Here is a 24,301-nt window from a genome sequence, read left to right as displayed (position 1 = left end):
AAGCCTATTTGTCTTCTAATGAGAGATAGAAAAGGAGTGGATCCAGATGGAAGGGGAGGTGAGCAGGACCTGGAAGGAGTAGAGGGTGGGGAAACATACTCAGGATATATTATGTGAGAGAAAAAAAAAAAAACCCTACTTTTAAATAAAAGAAAAAAAAACCCTAATATCTTGTACTGCCAGAGCTGCTTCCTGTGCTGTGTAACCACCGCTATGGCATCCCTAGATACAGAATGTCATGAAACACTTGAGCCTCCAGGCCTCCAAAATGTCCATCCTATGTCTAAACCATGCAAGAAGACCCTGGGCACTATACCCGCCCACTTAGAAGAGACGGACACCATGAAAGGCAGAGAGAGTCCCAGGAGCGCACGGGAACGATGGTGATACATAGCAGTGACAGAGCAGTTGAGGGCCAATTGCACAAAGTGATACATGTACGAGGGCACACTTTAGATTTTATAATCTGGCCAACACTACAAGCATTTAGTAATAGCACAACACCGTGTTGATTGTCGAGCAAAGGAACGTGCTTGCTTTGTGCCGTTTTAAGCACTCAGGGCATATGCTCCCTTGACCCTCATAAAAACACCTAGGAGATGGGTAAGTGGATTGTCACTACCTTTATCTTCTAGCAGTCAGCTGAGGCCAAGAGCAAGCGCTTGCCCAAGACCACAGTATTCGTCTGGCTTCAACTAAGAAAACCAAAGTCACTTTAGATATTTCAGAGAGTACAATGACCTTGATGTCTGGTGGAATCGGGACGAAAGAACCAGAAGAGTTAGAGGAGAAGGAGGAGGAAGCTGCTGTTCCTCAGAGGTAACTTTGACTTACTGATGCTCACATTTGATAGCAATGTTGAGAAACGGCAGCCGCTCTCTTAGCCCTCGGAAAAGCAAAGTGAAACACTGGTATCCAGACCCACAAATCTGGAGCTTCTGAGGGGTTAGTGGAACATTATTCAGACTGCTTCTGGCAGCTGCTTGGCAGGAAGCCCAGCTGCCATCACCCTGCGTCTTGCCACTGGCAGAGCCAAGGTGGAAAAAGCACAGCATTGGACTATTGGAGCCGGAAGTGGGAAATGTCGCCTGTTCCCACTTGCCTTTTATTCTCCTATCAGAGGGGACCTGGAAATCAATTGACAAGTGAGTCGTGGAAATGCTTTGGAGGACACCAGTAGTCCATGGTGTACAAGAGTATAAGACTGGAATGGAACTGGTAAACAACAGCCCAAACAACTGACGCGTGACAGAGTTGAAGTCCCAAGTAACCTGGCTCCCGAGTCTCTGCTTCTCACTAAGGTCACAGGCTACGACACTGTGGTAGGCTAAAACCACAGGGTTGCATAATCTTTAAGTCTACGGCTGACAACCTACGCAGGTGGGCAGTCAAGACATTTCAAGAATTTATTTCATTAAGTATTCTACAAAGGTGAAGTCTTTGCGTTGTGCCAGACGGTGGTCCGTTTGGATGTAGAATGAATGGGACCCGATCAAAACAGAAAATGTTAACAGAAAAGAGAGCCCCAAACTCCCTCTTCCAGGTTGGCAAAACTCCCTGGGAAGGATTCCAGCTGGCTTTTCTGAAATCATGTGCCCACACACTCAACTAAGTATTTTAGCCAAGGGGCAGGTATTAGGTGAGTAACCGAGTGGAAACGCCCTTTAGAACCTCCAGACAAGGATTTTAGTGCAGATCGTTTATCTAAGGGATTCAGGAAACACCGGTGGGAGGTGGGGAAGCAAGACAAAGAGGGGAAAGCGGTCAATGAGGGGTGTGCCATTGAGCCCGCTACCACGGCTAACGACCCGAACATAGTCTCACGGGAAAATGCTGTGAGTTATCCCCCACAAGAACCAAGGGAGACGGATGATCTGCAGAACCAATCTTGTACTGGAGGAAGGCTGCCAGCGTGGGAGGGTGTTCATTCTTGGACATTTCCAAATTGCCCTGACCTGGGCGGTGGAGCTGCCTTCTTCCACTTAGGAAAAAGTCCCCAGGGACAGAAGGGAGCGTTGAAGTAGTCTAGGCTAGAGAGGCGGTGGCGTGGGTAAGGGGCCGCATGTCTACCACGCTCAGTTTCTTTATCAGATAGAAATTTCCTCTGCCTAAGAAAGCTTGTGAACTTCAAGAGAATTAAAACCTCTACAGAGCTTTACAAAGGAGAGTGTGTGGTAGAAAGAATTCTTGCTTAAAAGTTTCTTGGCGGGCTGGAGAGATGGCTCAGAGGTTAAAAGCACTGACTGCTCTTCCAGAGGTCCTGAGTTCAATTCCCAGCAACCACATGGTGGCCCACAACCATCTGTAATGAGATCTGGTGCCCTCTTCTGGACTGCTGTCATACATGCTGTATACATAATAAATAAATAAATCTTTAAAAAAAAAAAAAAAAAAAAAAAAAAGTTTCTTGGCGACTGGGAATATCTGTTCTGTTTTTATATTCTCTGTAGGTCCCGGGACACTGGCCCCCAAAATGTCAATGACTAAAATACTGGGTGAAAAATTTCAACTTAACAACAGAACACATTATTTGCTAGGTTAACAGGTTGCTTTTAAGCTAATTATGGACAATAAATCATTTCTACTAAACTAAACATTTTCACCTCTGTGAAAAATTAAAGTAGCCCTGTCTTGTTCTATTCCTTTATCAGTCTTCTAAAAAATTAAGAGTATTGTAAAGAATACTCTTTTTGTTTGTTTGTTTTCGAGACAGGGTTTCTCTGTGTAGCTTTGGTGCTTTTCCTGGAACTTGCTCTGTAGCCCACGCTGGCCTCGAACTCACGGAGATCCACCTGGCTCTGCCTCCTGAGTGCTGGGATTAAAGGCGTGCGCCACCACTGCCCGGCTCATTCCTACTTTCTGAAAAAGATTTGTTTATTATGTATACAATGTTCTGTCTGCGTATATTCCTACACCCCAGAAGAGAGCACCCAGGTCTCATTATAGATGGTTGTGAGCCACCATGTGGGTGCTGGGAATTGAACTCAGGACCTCTGGAAGAGCTGCCAGTGCTCTTAACCTCTGAGCCATCTTTCCAGGCCTTCATTCCTACTTTTAAAAGTACTTTGATTATACAAAATGTTGGTAGAGAATTCAGCATGAATGAGAATGGTGCTCTCAGCATCATGCGGGGAAAGTCAAGAAAATCAGAAAACTCACATTAGCTACTTACTGAACCAATAAGAGTATCTTCTCAAAGTTCAGGGATGTAACTCAGAGGCAGAGTGATTGCCTAGCATAAGCAATGCCTTGCGTCCGAACGGGAGAGCTGGAAAAAAAGGAGTACCTTCTATTAGTCTTATTATTATGTCAAAAAATAAGTGCAATAATACTTTTAGATAAGTGTCATTGTATACAGCCAGTGTGTTGTAACTTCTTAAAAAGATTTACTTACTTACATGTTGGGTGTTTTGCCTGCACATATGTCTGGGCACTACATGTATGTCTGGTGCCCTCAGAGACAAAAGAGGGCGTCAGATCTCCTGGAACTAAAGTTACAGACTATTGTAAACCACCTTGTGGGTGATGGAAATCCAACTCAGGTCCTCTGGAAGTACAGTAAGTGCTCTTAACCTCAGACTCACCTCACCAGCTCCTGATTTCTGAGTTTGTTTGTTTGTTTGTTTGAGACAGGGCTTCTCTGTGGAGCTTTGGAGCCTGTCCTGGATCTCGCTCAGTATACCAGGCTGGCCTCAAACTCACAGAGATCCACCTGCCTCTGCCGCCCAAGTGCTGGGATTAAAGGCCTGCGCCACCACAGCCTGGCATGATTTCTAAGCTTTTAAAGAACATTTTTTAATTCTTTTTGCATAGCATAGCAACTCTAAGGCAAGTCATTTTACTTCTGGAGTACATTATTTCAAGATACTAACTCATCAGAAATTAGAAGTAGCTGATGTAACTTTAATCCTTCCAGATTTCCTTTTGTCTAAACTAAGCATGGGTTCTCTCTCAGGTAGTAGGTTAATGTTTGAGGCTTAACGAAGTCGGTCCTGCAATGCCACCGAGTCCTCTGCCTTCCTAGGCTCTGTGACACATTCAAGTGACCAAGTTTCTTCAGGGGCTCTGACCCTGTGACAAACTTCTGTCCAGCCTCACAGGATCTCCTTTGAAACTGCCATGGAAATTGCTATGATGCCATAACTTACATTCCACATGCCTAGAACCAGCCCAGTGGGGACAGCATTATGGTGGCAGTACTTTGCAAGAACTTCACCATACACAGGATCCCAAGTGGGTCCTGGGCTTTGAGCACATGGAAGGTGGCCTTAGGCTCATTCCTGAAGCATTCTGCGCCCCCTGCTCTCCAGAAGCCTATGCACAAGCTCCTGGTGGGAAAGGCAGGCTCCCAGCTTTCTGTCGCTCCATCTCACTCTTTCCCACTGAGCTGGATACATAGCGCCTGCTCCCTTTTTTCTGTGCTAACATCTTCAGCAAGGAGTAGCTCAGCTGTGCTGTTAGGCGTTTTCTCCTCCCTTGCCACGTTTGAAAACGTGTCGGAAAAGGACATATTTCCTGTTTCCTTTTGCTCCCATGCCTCACTGGAAATCTGACCAAAATCAGCCATAAGGCCCTTACTGAATGCTTTGATACTTTGAATGTTTTCCTAACAAAGTAACTCTTACACCGGGCCTTCCGGAAAGCGTTGGGATGTGGACACAATGCAGTCAACTCCTTTCCAGTAGTGTGAGCAGTGTAACAAGCGTGGCTTCTCACCACTGTTCCTCACCAGCATCACATGTAAACCTCTTACAGCACTCGAGGCCATTTCTAAGCATCCCTCCAAACGTTTCCGCTCCATACATGTTACCTGTATATTTCTAAAATAGCTTCCATGTTTTCAAGCATAGTTGTAGCAATGACTTAACTCCTCAGTAATGCCTTTCTGGAGGAGCCCACTCCCTAATAGTGGAGGCTGGGTACCTTATAAAGGATGCTTTATCTAGAAGGCTCTCTGAGAGCATAACATCAAGCATTGGCTCTGCTCTGGTCAGGCCCTCATGATGTCACAATGGCAGGAGCCATTCCACAACAATCTAGGAAGCAGAAGAAAGGGACCAGGGCAGTCCTGTTCTTTTTCTAACAGATCACTGGCAAGAGAGCTAATTTCTCAGGGCAGTGTCATGGTGGCCTCTCACTGGTCCCCGTAGGCTAAAGGTGCCACCAGGTGCTGAGAATTGCCACACTGGAGACCAAGCTTCTAATACACGAATCTGGAGAGACAAATCGCATCTGAACCAGGGCATTGGACTTAATTGAACTCCCCGGCACGTGTTTTCACGATATGGAGGACCTCTCTGAAAGGCTCTGATTACTGACTCCACATAATGAACATTATAATTCTAAGTGGCTTAATTAGAGTCAATTATACATACCTGCCTTGACCATAAGGCTACGTCAGAAGACTCCAAAAGTAGATTATGTAGAAAATCGTTAACAGCATCATAGCATAGATTTCTTTTTTAAAGTTAAATGGGGAGGGCTCTTCAATACAAAGCAACATTTTGTTTTGGCACTGAAAAGATTGGTCAAGAAGTTTCTCCTGGGCCCAAGCTGCTGGAATACTATGCAGACGGGTTTAAGGGGGCCTGATTTCAATTTAAGTGAATTGTGAGTGGGAAGATATGATGATTAATATTGATGGTCAACTTGATAGGAAGTAGACTTCCCTGGAGGACAAAGCTGTGATGGATTATTTAGATTGGGGTAGGCTCAGGACATGCCTGTAAGGTGTTATCTAGAGTCAGTTAATTGAATGGGAAGACCCACCTGTGAACGGTACCGTTCTAGGGCTGGGGATCCTGGGCCTGAATAAAAAGGGGAAAGTGAGCTGAGCACAAGGATTCATGGTACTCTTCTTCCTGACTTCAGATGCCTTCCCTACCCTCTCGCACGTCCTCTATAACAGTAAGCCAAAATAAACCTCTACTTCGTCACGGCCCTATGGCTGTGAAGAGACGCCGTGACCAAGGCAACTCTTAAAAGGGAAAAACATTTCATTGGGCGTTTGTTTACAATTTCAGAGGGTCGGTCCATCGTCATCACGGCAGGGAGCGTGGTGGCTCACAAGCAGGGATCCCGGGGCTTGAGAAGTAGCTGAGGGCTTTACATCCTGATCCACAGGCAGCAGGCAAAGAGAAACACTAGACCTGGCATGAGCTTTGGATACCTCAGAGCAGTCCCTTAGTGACACACCTCCTCCTCCAACACCTCCTAATCCTTTCCAAATAATTCGTCAACTAGGGACTAAAGCCTGCAAATAGATGACCCATTTTTCTTCCAAGCCGCCACATTTTTCTTAAGTTGCTTTGGTCAGGCATTTTGTTACAGCAGTGAGGAAAATAACAAACACATGGAATATTCCAAGAGTTCCTGGTTCAGTTCTTTCAGAGTTTTTCCCTCCCTCTTCATTTTTATTTTATTTGTATGGCAATTTTGATGGCGTGTGTTTTGAATGTCTGTGCACCTCATATTTGCAATGCCCGGAGAGGCCAGAAGAGGGCGCTGTATACCTTGAAACTGGAATTACAGATGGTTGGTGAGCCATCCTATGGACGCTGGGAATTGAACCCAGGACCTCTGCAAGAGCAGCTAATGCTCTTAACTGCTGAGCCATATCTTGAGCCTTGGTACTGAGAAATTTTTTTTAAAAATTTATAATTGGGCATAGGGGCACATGTCTTTAATCCCAGCACTTGGGAGGCAGAGGCAGGTGGATCTCTGTGAGTTCAAGGTCATCCTGGTCCACATAGTGAATTCCAGGACAGATAAGATTCATACAGTAAGACCCTGTCTCAAAATAAATAAAACTGCAGGTAGGATTTTAGTAATTATTTGAGAATTGCATACAATGTATTTTGATCATATTCAACTGTCATTCTTTCCCTTAACTCTTTTCAGATCCAGCTTCACCTCCTTAGCCCCGCCCCCAACTTCATGTTCTCTTTTTTCCTTTTTATAACCTTTCCGGTTCAATTTATGCTCCCCATATACTCCCAGAGGTAGGGCCATGCACCACAGCATGGTTGACATAGCCTTATGTCAACCATATCCTTAAAGTAAATGGACTCTCCATCCCTCAGAAGCCTTCACCTGTCCACAGCGCCTCAGTTAGGAGGGGAGGCTTGTGAGCCCCTTCACCTTCCACGATCGAATGCTATCTGGCTTAATCTGGTGCTAGTCTTGTTCAAGCAACCACAGGTTCTGTGAGCTCTGACTGCAGTGGTCCTGTCATGTACAGAAGGCACTGTTAAACATGGTTAATCCTCTCCAGCCTCAGGCTTTTACAGTCTTTCTACCAGCTCAACTAAGATGGTCCTGAGCTCCCTCCCTCCTTCCTTCCTTCTCTCTCTCTCTCTTTCTCACACACACACACACACACACACACACACACAGAGAGAGAGAGAGAGAGAGAGAGAGAGAGAGAGAGAGAGAGAGAGAGACAGACAGACAGACAGACAGACAGACATCCCATCCCATTTGTGGCTGAGCACTCTAGCAACACTTATTCTCTGCAGACTCTGGTCCCCCAGCAAATACGACTGACAATCAATGAGTGGGACATCATGAAATTAAAAAGCTTTTGTACGACAAAGAAAACTTAACCGACTGAAGAGGCAGCCTATAAAATGGGTGCAAAAAAAATTCTTTTTGCATCTTTGCCAGCTAAACATCTGACAGAACATGCATGTCTGAGCTATACAAGGAACTCAAAAAATCTAAACACCAAGAAAAAAACAACCCAGTTTTTTTTTTTTTTAAAAATGGGATGTAGAACAGAACAGAGCTCTCAAAAGATGAAATGCAAAATGGCTAAGAAATATCTTTAAAAGTGGTCACCATCCTCAGCCCTAGAAATGCAACTTAAAGCTACTTGGAGATCTCATCTTAGCCTTGTTGGAATGGCTTAAGAAAACAAAGGACAACAAATGCTGGCAAGAATGTGGGGAGAGAAGGACCTTCGCGCACTGTTGGTGAGCGTGGAGGTCACTGTGGAGGTTTCTCAAAAATAAAGCCTAGAAATAGATCTACCCTATGAGCAGATAGATCAGTCCTGGGCATATATCCCAAGGACCCTATTTTCTGCTAAGTGACCACACATTCACCCATGTTCACTTAGCTGCTAGGATGTTTGAAACAGTCTAAATATTCATCAGCTGATGAGAGATGACGAAAATATGATGCCTATCTACAATGGAATTTTATTCAGCTGTAAAGAAAAAAGGACCTCATGAAATCTGCAGGTAGATGGATGGAGCTGGAAAAATGTTACACTGAGTGAAGTCACCCAGACCCAGAAAGACAACACTGGTAAGTTCTCACTCACATGTATATCTTAGCATCAAATCTTTAGATTTGTGTATTTAACTTGGGGTCCTGGGGATTTTAAGTGACACTACATTTCTTTTCTTTTTTTTTTTTTTAAGATTTATTTATTATTTATACAGCATGTGTGCCTACAGGCCAGAAGAGGGCACCAGATCTTATTACAGATGGTTGTGAGCCACCATGTGGTTGCTGGAAATTGAACTCAGGACCTCTGGAAGAGCAGTCAGTGCTCTTAACCTCTGAGCCATCTCTCCAGTCCTACATTTATTTTTTAATGAATACTGTTTTGTGATAGTTAGCCACAAATAATTTTGTATCCGGAGCAAATTCCAGCATTCGGTGACTTCATATTGAGAAGAATAAAATCCTGGCAGAAGTCAGATATAGCTGAGCAAAAAGTTAAACTACAGGTCGTATGAAAATGCGGGTGCTGGGCTGGAGAGATGGCTCAGAGGTTAAGAGCACTGCTTGCTCTTCCAAAGGTCCTGAGTTCAATTCCCAGCAACCACATGGTGGCTCACAACCATCTGTAATGAGATCTGGCGCCCTCTTCTGACCTGCAGGGATATGTGCAGACAGAACACTGTATACATAATAAATAAATCTTAAAAGAAAAAAAAGAAAATGCGGGTGCTGCTTTAACGGATGCAGTACTGGTACAGTCGGGTATAACAGCTGCTTCTCTGTTGTGATCAACACCACGACCTAAAGCAACCCGGGGAAAAGGTTCACCCGGCTTGTACATTCCAGTCTGTCATCCAGGGAGACTGAGGCAGGAACTCAAGCAGAAACCACAGAGAAACACTACTTACTGGCTTGCTTTCCCTAGCATCCTCAGCTACCCACTTCTACATGGATAGTACCATACACGGTGGTCTGGGCTCTCCCATGTCAATCAACAACAAAGAAAGTGCCCCCACAGAAAGGCCCACAGACCAGTCCAATGGAGGTGATTCCTCATTTGAGATTCCTTCTTTCTGGGTGTGTCTAGGTCTGTGTCAGGCTGACTAATGAACTTAAGAACTCAGGGAGAGCAAAGCTATGCACTTGTTAGTCAGAGAGCTGGACTGCAGTCTGCATTAAGGATAGGAATTGTAGAAGGTCTTTCTTGGGCTGGGATTGTAGCTCAGTTGTAGGGTATTCACTTAGCATGCACAAAGCTCTGGGTTCAATTCTTGGCACTACAATAAATAGTAAGTAACTCACAATAGGGCAAGAACCACAGCCCCACAATGGGAGTATGAGTTAGAGTATCATCTACTTGTCTAGTAAGCCCTCGGGCATTAATTAGTTAAGGGTTTTCAGCACCAGAGAGAAGAAGATGAAGCTACTCTGTAGGAGCATAATTCAAATTATTTTTTTCAAATAAAATGAAAGGAGACCAAAGAAAATGAATTGAAGAAGAGTCGGGCGTGAGTCATCGTCACCAGAAACAATAGACAAGTGAAACAGACTGAATACACATAGTCTAAAAAAATCACTGTCCTTGCAAAACTTATTGAAGAAAAAGTCAAACTTCTAAATTTTGTCAGAGGACTGGAAAATTGGTGACATTTAAGATTTGGAGAAAAAAAAACACAAAGGAATTATAAGACTAAGAAGTATAACAAAGCCCAAAAATCATGGGTGAATTTTAGAGCAGATTAGGCACACCTAAACAGAGAATGTATGACTAAGATCAGGTTAAAGGAATCCAAAGGAAATTTAAAACAAAGCAAAGCCATTGAGGGGAAGGTAGAAAGCACAAAGGATACAGTTGGAGGCCTAATGTGTACTGAATCGGAGTCCCAGAGATGGAAGAAATGACATGGGAAGGCATGGAGAGCCTAGAATTTTCTAATAATTGATTAAACATATTAATTTATGATTTAACAAGTACGAGATAAAAATTAGCATTTTAAACAACGAAAATGTATTCACTAATTTTCACTGCTATATCTGAAAATAGAAATTCACAGGTAACACGGATGGATAGCTTGAGTTTCTCCGTAAATGTCAGTTTTTTTAAAAAAAAAAAAATCTGTCAGTCAATTGACTAAGTCGAAAAGGGCTTCCTTTCAAAGTTCCTCTACCTGAAATACATTATTCTTGTTTAATCAGTGGGATTGCTAAATAGTCCAATAATTAGCAGAGGTGCCGGGGCTGGCATGGCCACGCCCATCCTTCCACCCCGTCCACCACAGGCTCAGGCAGGAATACAGGCTTACGCGAGCACAAACACGTACCCGTGCGCGCGCGCGCACACACACACACACACACACACACACACACACACACACACACACACACACACACACACACCCGCGACACACACAAGCATACATGTACGCATGTGTATGGCTCAAGAAACAGCCAGCGCGGCCAAGTTTCGGAGGAGCAGCCCTGCAGACCCGGTAGCAGTGGGATTTCCTTTAAATCTTAAACCCCTTCCTTCTCAGACCCGTTTGAAAGGAACTCCAGGGGCAGTAGAGGCGAAAAGCAGCCCGGTGCCTGTCAACCGGTTGGCACACGAGTGTGCCGAGGACCTGCCACGCTCCAGAAGTCCGCTGGGGCGTGGAGATGGAGATGCACGACCCAGCGCCTAATGAGCGCCAGATCGCCCGAGTTTTTTTTTCCCCCATAAATACGAAACAGCCCCTAAACTTTTTCTCACTTGTTCCCAAGTACCCCACCACATACAACACACAATTTATGCTCCTTCCCAGGAGTCGGCTGGCCGTCTGAACACTAACTTGGCGAAATAACAGGAGCTAAAAGACAGCCCTTACTCGTAGGAGAGAAAAGAGGCAAGAAAATACAGTAAAGCCTGACCTCATACTCGGATTTGCCCGGTGCTTGGAATGGAAAAAAAAAAAAAAAAACCCTTATGGGTTGCTCGCCACGCGATGCATGCTGGGAGGAGTAGTTTCGTCCAGCCCGTCCGGCCCACGTAATCAGAACGGAGCGCAAGTTGGCTCCGCGACCGAGAACTACTATTCCCGTGGGGCCGCGCGGCAGCGGAGGGGCGGGGCCGGGGGCGGGGCGTCTCACTCGCGCAGATCCTGGGGGCTGGAAGGAGGCGGTGGAGCTGCGGTCCAACTGCTGAAGTCTCCATGTGACAGTGAGTGGGGTCCCCTTTCTACGGAGCCACTCCACTCCCGATCACAGCCCCCGGAACCGGGCCACGCTTCCCGCGCCGACAGACCGACAGGCCCGGGACTCTGAGCATCGGACCGTGCCGCCGCCACACTTGGGGTGCCGAGTGAACGGCTGCCCGGGGGGGAAGGAGGCGGAGCGGCGCGGCGAGCGGGGCTCTGTGGCGGCGGCGCCGGCGCCCCCGGAGCTGGCAGACATGAACGGCTTCACTCCGGAGGAGATGAGCCGCGGCGGGGACGCGGCCGCCGCCATGGCCGCGGTGGTCGCGGCTGCAGCCGCCGCCGCCTCGGCGGGGAATGGGAACGCGGCGGGCGGTGGGGCCGAGGTACCCGGTGCCGGTGCGGTGTCGGCTGCTGGCCCCCCCGGAGCGGCGGGTCCGGGCCCCGGGCAACTCTGTTGTCTGCGGGAGGACGGCGAGCGGTGCGGGCGCGCGGCGGGCAACGCCAGCTTCAGCAAGAGGATCCAGAAGAGCATCTCGCAGAAGAAGGTGAAGATCGAGCTGGATAAGAGTGTAAGTGGCAGCGGGACCGCCCTGCCTTGCCTTGCCCTGCCCTGCCCTGCCCTTGCCCTCACCCTGCTTGCCCAGCCGGGTCGTTGGCGGGGTTCACGAGTCCTCGGGACTGGGCTGCCGGGTGGGATTAGTGGGCTCTCCCGATGGAAACAAAGTCGCGCTGCAACTCCGGCCACCTCCCCCAGCGCGCGCGCGCTCGCTCGCTCGCGCGGTGGTGCGGGTCCCCTCCGCCCCTCACCCGGACTCCCGCTGCCTCGCGTCTCTCCTACGCCAGGCTTCCCTCTTCCTCCTTGGCTGCGATCTGGAAACGAAACAAAGGGGACCGCGGCACCGAGGGCCCGGAGTAGTTTTCTTGTAGCCCCGGTAGCCCCTTCTGGAATGGAGGCGCCTTTGTTTTGCTACCCCGAGCCAGCGTCTGGCCCCAGGGAGTAGCTCCGCTCCTTTAGGGAAAGTAAGAGTCTGGCAGGACCCCACGCCGCAGAGAAGGGAAATCCTCCTTTTTTTTTTTTCTCTCTCTCTCTCTCCTTTCAGTGTTCTCTTTCTCTTGAACACGGAGAGGGAAGCGGAGCTCGGCAGTGCCTTACTGGGAGGTGGTTGTAAACAGCGTTTGCGGTGTCAGCTCTTCGGGCAGCTGCTCCAAACCGAGGCTGCAAACGAGCCTCTGCGGTTTTACAGCCCGCTCGGCCGCCATCGGGATTTCTTTTTTTTTTTATTTTTTCCCGTTTTTTATGCACGTCTGCTCTTTTGGCCAGCTATGAGGTTTCAGAGAGATCCATTGCTACTTTTCAGAGCTCTGGCTGATGGCATGGAGAACGAGATACAGACCCTCCACACATCCTGTATATTTTTAACTTGCCCTTAGCTTAGAAGTCAATATAAAAGCCTTTTCATTCAGCCCTTAATTGTAGCCTTAAAGGGGGGGATGGGGAGACTGTCAGTCAGCTCAGTATTTACTATCGCTTACTATGTAACTTTCTAATGCCTATGTAATTAATTTTTTTGAAAAGTTTATTTGTGATTCTGTTTAAGCCGTTTTTTCAGTAGGGCGCATGAGGAACTTCGCAAGTGAACGTGAATAATTTGTTTGCTTTCATTGAAAAACAGCACAATACAGATAAATACATTCATTTAATTCTTATAAAGAAACGTTAGTACTTGAACTTGAAACATAATTAGGATATTAACTCAGTAGCGCATTTGTAAAAAATGCATAGTTTGTATCTGTATAGAATTTGGCTACCTAATTAGAAAGATTAAGAAGCACATACCTAATATTAATAAAATTTGCTGCTCTCAAACTAAAGAAAATATTATCAAGTTCAGAATTGTGGGCAACATCATGCCTCCCCTTGTAAAGTCAAAATCAGCAGGAGCTAACTTTTTCAGGTCACCCTTAACGCAATTTGATGACAAAACCCAGAGGGTTGGAATTTCTCTTCCTCTGCCTGCCTTCTCCGGTGGTACCACTCACCTCTTCCTAGCCCCTCCCTTCCAGACAGTATTGACAGCCTGCTAATGTCATAAGCCGAGTACCCGGTTTAAAATTGGAAAGGAACATTGGAACAGTGGACTGCTTAGACTGTATGTTCTGTCATTCACTTGGGCCTGTGCATTTTACTAACAGAGAGAAGCGTTTTTTTTCAGTACTCACAGTCCACGAAACTTTTTCTGTTTCAGGCAAGACATCTCTACATTTGTGATTATCATAAAAACTTAATCCAGAGCGTTCGAAACAGAAGAAAGAGGAAAGGTAGCGATGATGATGGAGGAGATTCACCTGTTCAGGATGTCGATACTCCAGAGGTAGATGAAAGTTTTTCTATGTTACATGTAAATCATAAGCATACTGGCAATTCCAAAACCTTTGTGTAAATATTTGGGCTAATTTTGAAATGTTTAAAGCTCTGAGAAATCTCAAAATTAAATACAATCAGTTAACATGTACTTAGACTAGTATTAAATCTCAGGTGACAATTCTTATAGCCCTTTACATACAACTTCCTTTTTTTTTCCCCTCTAAAAGTTGATATTATGTATCCCCAAAAGGTAGAACTGTTTAAAAAACTATAGATCTAATTATGTAAATGAAATTATTGTTGTGCCGAAGTGGAAGTGCCCTTTGCCATACAGATCAGTGATATCTTTTTAGCAGAGTGAACTAATTGATATATTAATTTTTTTCTAGGTTGATTTGTACCAATTACAAGTAAATACACTTAGAAGATACAAAAGACACTTCAAGCTTCCAACCAGACCAGGACTTAACAAAGCACAACTTGTTGAGGTATATATAAGTTTATACTGTTTAAACAACCTGTTCACACCAACAAGGGGTCATTAAATGATGATGAAATAGCTAAGTGTAGTATATATATAATAGTACATTACATATAGGAAAGTCAAAGTTAATTGGTCTATTGTGGGAGAATATAGTTGTTTAGAAACATCTGTCTGCCACCTAGAAAAATCCATTTACAGCATCTTTTTATAGTGATTTTTCAGAATAAGTATTCAGTGGGAAGTTCTTATAATTCTAGAAATCTGTTTTAAATTTCCAACTATTTAATGAATATTGATTAAACACCGAATTGAGGCATAGCAAATAAAAAAGTTCACAAGCATTTATTAGAGTTTAGTTTTTAAAGTTTCTGTGGAATAGGCCCACAGATAAGCCTAAAGCAGGATTCCCTAACTTTCTAGCTTTACTTTCAGGTTGTTTTTTATTAGTAGTTGTTGTTTTTAAGTAGAGGATGCTTTCTTTACATCTAGAGAGAGCAAAAATTTTATCCAAGGTTTTACTTAAAGTTTGTTTTGTATAGGACTTTGGTTCCTTGAGTGTGGTTTGGAAGTTAGTTGTGTGTGTGTGTGTGTGTGTGTGTGTGTGTGTGTGTGTGTGTGTGTGTTCAAGGAGTAATAGAGCCACAAAATCTGTGCACTTTAAGATGTTTACAGATTTAAATAGTTTTATTTTATATCTAAGTAAAAATTTCCATTGGATAGATAGGACAGAAATCTCTCTCTCCCTCTCTCTTTCTGTGTGTATGTGTGTGTGTTTATTTACATGAGTTTTCTCATATTCTTCAGCTTGACTTTAATAGCCTACATTTCTAATATGCATATTAAATAAGAGATAAATACAAGTTACAATTCTTTGTAGAAAGCTCTTTAACATTATTAAAATTCAGTATGCTAACTAGCCAAATTTTCTCCTATATTTCCTACTGAGGCAACAAAAATAAAACTTTCCTTTAAATTTTATTTGAAAGATCTAGTCCTTTTTCTGTGGCACACTCCATAAATATAAAGACCTCCCCTACTATGATGAAATATACTCTATATTAACGTACTATAGTCATCCCTGTTCTGCAACAGAGAGGAACCAAGAACGGATGCAAACATCGTTTTTAAGGATATAACTCAAATCCCAAGCCTTTAAGGTCGGGTCTTCTAAAAACAGTTGTAGTGGTTCAGAGTTCTTTTCTGTTCTAGAAAAACAGGCCATCCTCTCGAATCCGAGCGCATACACGAGCAGCTTCCGGGTCTTACTCAGGTGTTGGTAGTTGTGGTGTACATGTTAGATTTGTACAGTGAAGGGACAGCTCCAGCTCCTTTAATTTTCCAGTCTTACATTTTATTCAGAAAATTCTGTGAGACACTTAGGAAGAATGAATATCAGTTGCACCAAAGATATTTGTGGGATCATAGTTTGTTACCAAGTGTTTTTGTTTTGTTTACTTTGTATTAATCTTTTCCTGTGAATACCATCTAAACTCCCCCTCGTGGGCTGCACATCAGCTCTTCTGTTTTATCTCATTGATATTTGATGTTTAAAAGTAGGTGCTTTCTAAACTGAAGTTGTAAAGTTTAAAGGGAAAAATACTCAGACCCGGTGCCCATTAGTTGAGTGGACCAACTTAGAAGTAGAGCGTATTAATTGAGTAGACGAACAGGTCCTTTGAAATCAGACTGTCTTTTGTTTATTATATTTTGTTTTCAATGCGCTTTGGGGCTTGTTCATATTTTGTTAAAACGGCTTAGCTTTTTTTTTTTTTTTTTTGGTTTTTCGAGACAGGGTTTCTCTGTGTAGCTTTGCGCCTTTCCTGGGACTCACTTGGTAGCCCGGGTTGGCATCGAACTCACAGAGATCCACCTGGCTCTGCCTCCCGAGTGCTGGGATTAAAGGCGTGCGCCACCACCGCCCGGCTAAAACGGCTTAGCTTTTAAAAGACTATCTCTTGTGGTCATGCAACACTTTGACAGAACAGTGTCTTTCCCTCAGCTCACTGCCCCTGCTGTATCCAACAGTTAATTGGTCCTTTTTTTCTTTGTAGATAGTTGGCTGCCACTTTAGGTCTATTCCAGTGAACGAGAAGGACACCCTGACGTATTTCATCTACTCAGTGAAGAATGAGAAGAACAAATCAGACCTCAAGGTGGACAGCGGGGTTCACTAGGAGAGGCGGCTTCTCATTCAGGGGGGCCCCTGGCTGTCTGGCTGTCAAGAATGTTTACTCTTTTTCATATGTAGAAAGGTTCTTGTGTATTTTTTCTACAGAGGATTTCCTTTGCCTTTTGTTTGTTTGTCTTTGATTCTAATAATTAGTTGGAAACTCGTGTAAACTGAGCTTCCTAAATTAAAACTATTTTAAATAAAGGTTATTACTGTTAGAGCTGCTTCAGTGTATTTATTTTGCGAAACTTAGAGTTTGTTTTAAGCTTCCAGGGGGTGGTATTAAGGTTTCAGGTAAAGATTTGTATTTTGTAAACTTTTCTTAAGAATTTAAAAATTTTTTAAAAAGTAATTAAAGGTAAAGGAGAAATAACAGATATAAATATAACCCACTTGTTTTTTCCCTAGGCCAATGGGAAGTAAGCATTCTTTTCTTTGTGTATGTGGGGGCGGGGGCGTGGGTATTTGAGACAGGGTTTCTCTGTATCCTGGCTGTCCTGGAACTCAGAGATCCACCCGCCTCTTAAAGTGCTTTACAATATATGTTAGCAGATTTGAAATTAGACTTCCATTGATTTTTCAACCACTTTGAAATTTCCCTTTATGCATTATTATTATTCCTTGAAGGCCTATGAAGAAAAACAGGTAATTTCTGTGCCTTTCTCTTTCCAAAGACACCCCAATATTCCAACAAAGGCAAGCACGCGCGCACACACACACACACACACACACACACACACACACACAGTGCTTGCTGAGAGTGGAAATAAGAACTGGAGTTATGGCATGAATATAGAAAATAACTCATCACCTGTGCTACTCAAAGATAGAAAATTCAAACTATTTAATAAAACTGCTGTGTGGTGAATATTTATAATCCCAGCTCTCTGGGGGGCTTAGCCAGGAGGGTCACAAATTCGAGGCTGTCTTGACTAGATAGCAAACCTTGTCTGAGGTTGGAGAAGTCTAGCTGTGTAATGAGCTCTTTGTTTAAGGGCTGAGGTCCCTTTCTATCTTCTTGCGTTTCATTCTCTGTCAGTGTTTTATCATTTTTTAACGTCTATTTCTCTATTTTATTGCTTGGCTAAATGCTTAGCATCACCAATCAGGTTTGTAGCTAGCTTGTCACATCAAAAACAAAAACAGCTCCAGGAAAAATGTCCTAAGAATGGTAGCAAACTTTAGGCTGGAAACGGATAAGACTACTAATACAGCTCAAAGTTCTTCAAGGTTGACATTTGCGCCGGTGATGCTGGCTGTGGGAGACCGCCCTGTGTTGTAGGAAGATGAGCACAGTTCATGACATTTACCGATGAGTGCCAGTAACTCGGTGATGTAACAACAGAAATTACTTCTTAGACACTGCCAGAGGTCCCCAGGTGACAAAATATTGACCACCAGCTGAGACGCACTGACAGTTAAAGTACTGTGCCTACAGCACTGATTGATTAGGAGGTAAGTCTACTTATTTTCAAGTGTTCTGATTATATTCACAACTAGGAAATAAAACAGCTGGTGTCTGGTTCTTAGCACCATTTAGAATGTCCCTAGAACATTATTGGTGAGCAGAAGCTATATTCTAGGCATTTTGGATACCTTATTTGCTGTATCCCCAGAGACTTCTGGGACAAGGTTTTTTTCTTCTTAGCTGTATGAAAATGAACCACATAACTGTAAGATGTCAATGTTTATTTGAAAATAATATTTTTCCCGTATTTTTACCTAATTCAGAAAGATTTCGTTTCTGAATAAAACAGCTACATGGTTTTCCCTAGAAAAACCTCTCCTGTGAAAAGAACGTGAAATTATTTGATTAAAGTATCCTTATGAACTCATAACTAGCAATTTAGTTTCTTATACTTATTTGCATAATAAAATTATGAAAAAACAAACCCTGAAGAATAGAGATTTGTTCTGAATGGTGATTACCAATGAAATTAAGTCCTTGTTAAAACAATTTTAAGAAGCCTTTTGAACTAAGGTGCAGGTATGCATGTGAGTTGGGTGTACTGTGCATGTGGAGGTCAGAGGACAACTTTGGGGAGCCATTTCTCACCTACTGAAGCAGGATCTCTCTTTTTTTTTTTCTGTTACAGCATGGCATATTCCAGCTAGCTGGCCCCAGGATGCTGGGAGATTCCCCTGTCTCTATTTCCTATCTTGTTGTAGAGGCGCTGGGATTGCAGAAGCTCACCACAATATCCAGTTTTTCACATTAGTTCAGGGGATCAAACTCACGTCATCGGACTCGGAAGGTACCTTCGTCACACACACACGGAACCATCTCCTGGGCCCTTGCCAGATCAGTCTAAAACATTCCAAAAGTGAATCTTTGACATTGAAGACTGGAATCTCACCCAGGTTGAGTCGCTACTGAAGCTGTAGTATCAAGAGGTTTCTATAAAAAGTTTTATTCCCGTGCTATTGAGTGTTTCATGTTATGAATTCACTAGTGATCTTTTTACTTTTTTGTCTCTGAATAAAAAGTAAGTGGAAAGTCATCTTTACATGGCTACAGGTTATTTTTAACAGCATCAAGAGAGGAATCCAAATTTGCCATGGGAGTTAGATAAAGGAAGAATATTAAATTTGTAGAGGGGCTTTAAAAATTATGTAGGAACCAAAACAAATTAGGAGAAGGCTAAAATTTATTTTTCAAACCCCCATATGCTATGCACTTTTTTCAATGAAGGGAAATTTGCGTAATACACAATCAATTTAAAGTGCATCATTTGGTGGTCTTCCGTGTATTCACAATGTTACACAGCTGCTGTGTTTAATTTCATGTTTTTCCTCACCCTCCAAACCAGTCATACATGGTCACCCCCATTCCTTCGTTGTATCTGTTAGTATATCTCCATGGTGGGTTTATTCATTGACTGAACATTGACTTTCAACCTTTGCCTAGTGAGGACAGTGCTACTGTAGAAACGTTACTCAACTGATGTTTCTGTAGAATGTTTCTTCTTTGCTCCTGAGTATACACTACATATATATATATATATATATATATATATATATATATATATATATATATTTAATTTTTTGATTTGTTTTTATTGATGTGCGTTGTTGTACTCCCTTGTCTATCTGTGAACCCACATGCATGTAGGTGTCCTCAGGGACCAGAGGAGGGCATTGGGACCTCTGGAACTGGAGTTACAGGCAGGTATGAGCCAGCGTGTGGGTGCTGGGAATTGAACCCGAGATCCTGGAAAGAACAGCAAGTGCTCTTAACTGCCAAACCATAATTCTACCCTCTGATTTATATATATAAAATCAATGATATTGAACATTTTATAGGCTTGCAGATAACATATCTTCTTTGTAGAAAACGTTATTTTAAGTCTTTTTTTTTAAGCCCAGCTGTTCTCTAGTCTGGGTATTTAACCTTTATTAGAGATTTCCAAATGTTGGCTTTTTCTCATTTTTGATAGTGTTCTTCCATGCACTAAAGTTTTACATTTTTGCCTTGTCTAGTGTAAGTAGTTTTTTTTGTGTGTGTGGCTCTACTTTTAACATCAAGTATTGAATCCACTGCTAAATACAACGTGGTAAAGAACAATGCTTTTTTTATGGTTAGCCAGTTGTCAAAGCATCGTTTTGAGAAGGTATTATTTCCTTGCTGAATGTTCTTAGTTTCCTCTTTGGAAATCACCTAGCCTAGTATATTAGAGTTTATTTCTGGGTTTTCAGTTCTTTTCCATTGACTTATTAGATTTATTAGCCTTGCTTTAAGTTTTAAAGATCAAGAAGTATCAATTCTTCATTCTTATTTTGATCATTCTTGGACTCTTGAAATTCCCTATGAATTTGAAAAAAAAATGGCTTTTTCCAATGGGATGTCATTGAATATACACACTGTTTAAAGATTTCCATCTGAATTATAGTAAGCATGCTAAGCCATGAGTGTGCAGTCTTTTCATTTGCTTAAGTCTTCTTTATTTTTGTAGAAATTTGGTGTTTCTGCTGTCTTTAATTTCCTTGGTTAAATTTATTGGTAGGCATTTTATTCTTTTTTTTTTGTTTGTTTGGTTTTTTGGTTTTTCGAGGCAAGGTTTCTCTATGTAGCTTTGTGCCTTTCCTGAAACTCACTTGGTAGCCCAGGCTGGCCTCGAACTCACAGAGATTCACCTGGCTCTGCCTCCCGAGTGCTGGGATTAAAGGCATGCGCCACCACCACCTGGCGGCATTTTATTCTTATGGTGCTATTCTAAATCAAATTGATTTCTTAATTATCTGTATTGTTCATTAGCGGTATAGAAACAACTGATTTTGTGTATTGACCCTACACTGTGCTGAGTTTATTAGCGTTAGGGGTGTGTGTGTGTGTGTGTGTGTGTGTGTGTGTGTGTGTGTGTGTGCGCGTGCGCATATGGATGGGTTATTCTATATATAGTCATGTTAAATGTAAGACATCATTTCCCTTCCCATTTGGATGCCTTTCATTTCTTTCTCTTGCCAGGTTGCTCGCGCTGGACCTCTCTCTGTTAGGTTGACCATCACTGGTGAAGCACATTCTTGTTTTGTGCTTTTTATTTGCTCTTTCCTTTTCTTCAAAAATGATCATCAAAAAGAACTCAAACCTGTTAGCAGTTATAGAGGTTAAAACTGCGAAGTGACCTGCGCTTAGTGCTCCTTGTGCTTCCTCCTGAGAGGCCCTGCCTGTTATTTTGGTTGTCTATGGTGCTCTCAACTCTCCACTGATCCTTTAGGATCAGTACTGTTTGCAGCAGAGCAAACCCTGGAGGAGCCCCTCACCATGGCGAGGAAAAGAAGAATGCGATCAGGAAGTGACGAGCTATTTAAGTATGGCTGTCCACTTTGTACTCAGCAACATGGGACCAAGAACAAAAACAAAGATTCGGAAAGTCCAAGACAAAACCACAGAAGGCATTTGGTGAGCTGTATCGTTAATATATAAGCCCATGTCCTGTGGAGCAGAAGCTTGCTCTTCTGAGAAGGGAAGAGAGGAAACTGTGTTTTGAAACAGTGTAGTGGTTAAGATTAGACGCCACACTAAGACTGCCCATATTCCAAACCTGGGTCTGCTGCTCACTAATAACACGATCAGAGAGAACTTGACTTCTGTAAACCTTGGCACCGTGCTCACAGAACAGGGAGAAAGATGGCATCTGTTTCCTTCGCTGAGAGCAGTAACATTTAAAGAACAACCCAATTAAAGCCATTAATGTAAGTGAGTCAAGCATTTGCTTTTAAAGGCGTTTTGACCAAGTCAGAGAACATTTTGTGAAGCAAGTTGTCTTTATGTTTACTTGGTAATATAAAGAAAGAGGTGTGGTCTTATAATGCATTCAGTTAGTGTCATTGAATTTCTTTTTCAGATAGTATTTTCTTATGTTTAAAAAAATTTTTTTGCATGCATATATGTTTATGCACCACTTACATGCCTGGTTCCCTAGGAAATCAGAATAGGGTATCAGAGATGACCTGGAGCTGAGGTGTAGATGGTTAGGAGCCATCTTAACCTTAGGATGTTAGAACTCAAACCCAGGTCCTCTAAAAAAAGCAGCAAGTGCTTTTAATCTGCCAAGCCATCTCTCCAGACTTTTTTTTTTCTTTTCCTTTTGTGTTGTTTGTTTTGAGATAGAGTACAGCTGAGGATGGCCTTGAACTTCTGATTCCCCTGCCCTTGCCTCCTGAGGGCTGGGAGGACTGATGTGGGCCACCCCCTCCCATGGTTTATTCAAATCGTGTTTTCTCCTCGGGTTTTGATTGTAGTAAGGAAATGCTTATTTAAAGGAGTTGTTGCTTCTCATCTGCTTTGATTCTGCTGTGTCGCTTGTATAGACAATGGATTGTTAATACTTTACCTGTCAGAAAAAACAAAATGAAACAGATTCCTGATGATTTTCTTTATTTGGCTGTCTGATGTACCGGTCCAGAAAGGAGGTGAGACATCCCTGTTGAGTCTAGTTTTATTGCCAGTGCATTCAGTGAAGAAGGGCCAATTAAATCTCATGCTATTTAGACAACTGATTTATTTTTTTAACAATTGAATTTCTTCATGCATTTTAAATGATGTGGTATCTACAAACATGTTCTGACAGGTATATGCGAGGACTCTTTAAGAGGAACAGAATTGAGATTACCCCAAAAGTTGTTTGACTCAGCCTGTAACGCTCGTGTTGAGTGGATGCCAGTTACTATTCTGTTTGGGTCTTCAGAAACAGGACCTTCGAGGTTGAACTTCAATGAATAGTGTTTCTGTTCTGTCACTAAATGGTATCTCGGAACTGCCTTCAAGATATGGTGTGTCTCAAACTTCCCCCACAGTCCTTTTCCAGTTCCCTTTGTTTCCCTATAACAGGCTTCATGTTTATGAATAATAACTTTATTAAGAGGACAGCTTTGTTAGAACACATGTTCTGAGAAGACATGTCTATCTTATGCATTACTAATAGCCCAAGAATCTTAATAATGGCTAGCGCCTAGCCTGCATGTAATGCTTTTATAAAATGGAAATTCCTGAAATTAATTTTTTTGGTTACTATGAGTCCACACTTATATTTTAAAATAGAAGATTAAACCACAAAGCTGTCTCCTCACAATTAGAAAATGTCTTTTTTTTTCCCTTTCTTTTCTTTTCTTTTTTTTTTTTTTTTAAGTAAGGTCCTGTGTAGCTGGACTCAAATTGTCTACATAGCTGAGAATGCCCTTAAACTTAAACTTGGGATCCTTCTCGCTTCCTGTTCCCAGTGCTGGGATCGAAGGCATATGCCACTATATCCTGTTGTGGGATATTCATTAAGATCCGTTTATGCTGTGGAACATTCGTTTAATGGTGCAAAGACGTGTTACATTTGTTTGATTAGATAAAATTAAGCTGGGGGCAAGAGGCTGAGTCAGCAATTAGCTGACAGGAAGTGGTAGGGGGGAACCATGTGTAGCTAGGTTCTTAAGTGGGGACTGAGCAGGAGGAGCAAGGAGAGAAGGTTAGCTACTTGCTCTTCAGCCTCTCTGAGTGAGAAGAATGTCGCCTCAGCCTTTGAATCCTGAGTTCTCCAGAGGGATAGAGATCTAGATAAAGTTCCCTGTAGCGGCTGTGACAGAGCCGGCGCCCGAGGGAACAGAATTCCTGCCTGGCTACAGCCAGTGCTGCGGAACCATAGCTGAGGAATTGCAACTGTCGATTAGCAAATTTAATTTGTGTAGTACTGGGGCTTGACCCCGGGCCTCTGCATACTGCCAGGCATCTACCAAACCGAGTCACACGCCAGCTCTCTCTGTGTCTTTTAAAGTGCACTTTAAAAATTTTATTTATTTATTATTATTATTATTATTTTGGTTTTTCAAGACAGGGTTTCTCTGTGTAGCTTTGGAGCCTTTCCTGGAACTCCCTCTGTTCCTGGGTTTCCAGGAACCCGCCTGCCTCTGCCTCCCGAGTGCTGGGATTAAAGCACTTTTTTAATTCTTAAAAATAATGATACTTCAGGCAAATATATCATGATCTTAAGGATACAACTGTATGTTTGAATGGCGTTCAAATCCTGCTTGTTAAATTCGAGTTAGAAAAATGGAGCTAACAATATTATTTTTAAGGTGTTGTTTTGTTTTTTTCAAAACAGCAAAATTAAAATGTACTTAAAGATGAGGCATATGTAATAATACCTAAGGATGGGTTCTTCTTTTCCTTTTTAGTAAAAAATGTGTAGCTTCCCTTCCAATAAGTTCATTTATTATCTGGTTCTCTCTGTTCAATTTGCCTGGTCAAAACTCACAATTAACAACCCAAGTTTTCTATCTTCGAATCAGGATTGTGGCTATCCATTGGGAGACAGGACTCTTGTTGGATGTAGTGAACTCCTCCTAAATAACAGTCTTCTAGCCAAACATAACGTCCACAGAGACAAGCC

The 24,301-nt window shown here is 42.8% G+C and overlaps 1 protein-coding gene across 1 annotated transcript; it reads left to right on the top strand.

The window, feature by feature from the left end:
• Positions 1-11,358: 11,358 nt before the first annotated feature.
• Positions 11,359-16,642, top strand: Sap30 (Sin3A associated protein 30). The gene is made up of 4 exons (XM_052752800.1): positions 11,359-11,974; positions 13,652-13,777; positions 14,160-14,258; positions 16,306-16,642. Exons 1-4 carry the CDS (start codon positions 11,660-11,662, stop codon positions 16,426-16,428), a joined length of 663 nt encoding a protein of 220 aa, XP_052608760.1. The 5' UTR covers positions 11,359-11,659; the 3' UTR covers positions 16,429-16,642.
• Positions 16,643-24,301: the final 7,659 nt, after the last annotated feature.

This window comes from Peromyscus californicus, unplaced genomic scaffold (assembly GCF_007827085.1).
Source record: "Peromyscus californicus insignis strain IS unplaced genomic scaffold, ASM782708v3 Scaffold_23__1_contigs__length_62951481, whole genome shotgun sequence".
NCBI lineage: Eukaryota > Metazoa > Chordata > Mammalia > Rodentia > Cricetidae > Peromyscus > Peromyscus californicus.
Note: the sequence above shows the minus strand (reverse complement) of the source record. Positions and strands in the feature narration are given on the sequence as shown.